The 2985-nt window shown below is 39.1% G+C and overlaps 1 protein-coding gene across 1 annotated transcript; it reads right to left on the bottom strand.

The window, feature by feature from the left end:
* Window positions 1–1397: 1397 nt before the first annotated feature.
* On the bottom strand, window positions 1398–2087 carry trk (trunk). Its single transcript, XM_088233079.1, has one exon. The coding sequence runs from the start codon at window positions 2085–2087 to the stop codon at window positions 1398–1400; it is 690 nt and encodes a 229-aa protein (XP_088089205.1).
* Window positions 2088–2985: the final 898 nt, after the last annotated feature.

Below are 2985 nucleotides of genomic sequence, written 5' to 3'. Positions count from 1 at the left end.
AATACGTTTCAAAAATTCTACAAATACTTTCTTACAAAACCAGAACACCTAAAATATATCATTTTGTTTGAATCTCAAATAATTGAGTAAATTATTCCTGTAAGTATTTGAATATTTTGTCACTAACTGACATATCTGGGTCGTTAGAATTAGCATGGATGAATAAATGCATTTATACCGAGGTTCAGTTCTACTCATAAAGAAATCCGATTTGTGTTTTAGACATGGATAAAGTTATATAATGATCATTGGAATGGGTTGGAAGCCGTCGAATAAAGCTACAGCTCGCATTTACAATACCCACAGCTAGTATCTAGATATTTGTCTTCAATCGTCCTAAAAGAACCACAAAGATATTTAATCTAAGATATAATTTTTAGGAAATCTGTCGTATGCATTTTTGGTCGACTTTGTCTGGTATTTTTATTGAATTTATTTACTAAAAGTAATAACCTAATAGAGTCGTCCATATGGAGAAAAACTATTTTACGGTTTTTGACCACGACGTTAGCTACAGACTTGGGTAGAGAATTGCGAGCGTGAACCGAAACCATCCATTTCACGTTTGTTAAACTAAAAAACCAAACCAAAAAATTGGAACGCCTTTGTTCTATGCAATAGAGCTTAAGGGCTTCTCTAGAAAATTAGTACTCTGAGATTGTTTATCACTGCTATTTACTTAATTATTTTTTAAAATTTACTTAAATTGGTTTATGGTTGACTTGAAACTATTTAATAATGTTTTTTTCTGGTAAGTATTCGTTTATTTATAATAACTGTTGTGATTAACTAAAAATACATAAATATTTATAATGTTATGTTAGTAAAACTAATATCAGTGGGTCAATCTTAATTTAATACGGCATATCGCGATATCTTGTTTATTAAGATATCAAATAGCTTAAATGGTTTATTATCGTATCGAGTATGGTAACTTAAAAATAGTTAGTTCCTTAAAATAATAACTGGTTCGATTTCTTATGACCTATCACTATGTACACTCACTCACTATATTATACCTATTTAAAATAGAAATCACTAAATGTTTGTAATTTGTATTTTGTTAATAGTTTAGTAACGTTACAGGAGAATCCTTAACCTTCTATCATTTTGTGTTTCCTAATGTTTAGTTTCCATTGTTACACACTGCGCTCGAATTTAAATAAAGCCGGCGTGCAACGGAAACACAGACCAATTTTTCAAACAATGGATTTCCAATTCGAATAATTTAGATTCACATTTCTGATAAATATCTGCATCGAATAAGGTAGATTCTAAAATTCAACTAAAACTAGAGCACTGGGATCGATAAGTCCATAAAAATATGTAATTCAAAATTGAGACTATAAAATATCTCAAGAATACGAATAGAGTGGAGTGATGTAACCGGAGATCGCTCATGGGGAAGCGCAGTCGCAACAGAAGTTCACAGCGCGTTCCTCCCACAGCCAGAGCTCCTTCAGCTCCTGAGGGAGTCCCGCTACTCCCTGGGACTTGTTCCGGTAGGCGCACCTGCCTCGCTTCTTCCGGAGCAGCTTGACGGTGAAGGAGCGCGGCTTGCAGGTGAACTTGCCGTACCAGCAGTCGTGCCTGGTGCACTCCACGCTGCGCAGGTACCTGGGGAAGTAGTCGGGGCCGAGGTCTATCCACTTGACGGCGGCCCGGCATTCCCACGGCCTGCTGGCGCCCGCCGACCTCTTCTCCCGCCGCTCGGGGGCCGCCGCCGCGCCGAAGTGGTCGGCCTCCCACGCGGGAACCTCCTCCAGCTCCCTGGCGTAGTCGTCGTCCACGAAGAACTGGTTGTAGCCGCCGGCCGTCCGCTTGACGTCCGAGGTCTCGTCCTCGTGGAGGGGAGCCATGACGCTCATGTAGCGCGGGTTGAAGGCCGGCCCCAGGATTCTGGCGAGACTGTCCATCTCCAGAGAGTCGCAGCCGGGCTTGACGAACCCCATCCTCGCCTCTACGTCCGTTCCGGATCCGTGGAAATGTCCCTTTCCTACTCGTTCGATATTGGCGCTTCGGACGCGCATCGTAAACAAAGCGAGGACTATCATCGGCAAAACAGCACTGACATACGCCACCGACATTATGCTAGTTTGTTCGATAACGCTACACTTTTGTATATCGGACCTTTTTTCTGTTCTATTTCAGCGCACATTGCGTAACTAAATGTTTGTTTATTACTTTTAAGACATGATTACGCCAGAACGATACATTTAACTTCCAAACACGAAACTTCAAACACCGGCGGAACAGTACCCAGTTACTGCTAAACCACATTACAGACTGATACGAAATAATAAATATCTTCAATATTTAGCCATAAATATCCATAATTAAATAACGTTTAATATTCTCTCCCTCTCCGAGGTACGCCAATGTGTGTTTCCGTCCCGCTCGCTCGCTGAAATTCCCTGAAATGGCTGAGCACCTTTCTGCCGTTTGAAAACAATGATATTTATCTTCTTTGGGTCAACACAATAACGTTGTTGTACCTGGTAAATGTATAAAGTATTTGAAATAAATTTCCCATCAGGAAAAGGATAAATAAGAAGTGTTTATTAATGGTTATTGGAGCAGGTAGGTAACTACATAAATACGAAATTAAGCGCGTTCGTGTATCGTGACAGAAGTTGTTTAGAAACTATAATTACCTACCAAAACATCGGATCACTCGTACATAATTAAATAACATTTAGATAAGAATTACTGAACAACATGCCTTTAAAAAAATATTATTTACGTAATTGAAGACAGACCCTTTATCGACTGCCGACCAATAATCCTACCGTAAAAGTAGGTAGGCCTTGTAAACAAAACAAAAAATAATGCTTTATTTCTTTGTTGCACATACAGTAATAATACGCGAACCTTTCTTTGCTTGCATTGAAATAATTTATGCGGTAGGATTGTTAAAAATGAAATACATTCTTGTAGTTTTGCAGTTAAAAGGCTAATTTGAAGAAGAATGGATTCTTCCATCTA

The sequence above is a fragment of the Micrasema longulum genome, unplaced genomic scaffold (assembly GCF_059751315.1).
Source record: "Micrasema longulum isolate JH-2025_06_02 unplaced genomic scaffold, ASM5975131v1 h1tg001054l, whole genome shotgun sequence".
NCBI lineage: Eukaryota > Metazoa > Arthropoda > Insecta > Trichoptera > Brachycentridae > Micrasema > Micrasema longulum.
This window is presented reverse-complemented; position numbering and strand designations above follow the sequence as displayed.

What these genes read in the sequence shown, in the direction of transcription:
- trk (XM_088233079.1), bottom strand. Translation starts at nt 2,087, where the DNA reads ATGTCGGTGGCGTATGTCAGTGCTGTTTTGCCGATGATAGTCCTCGCT.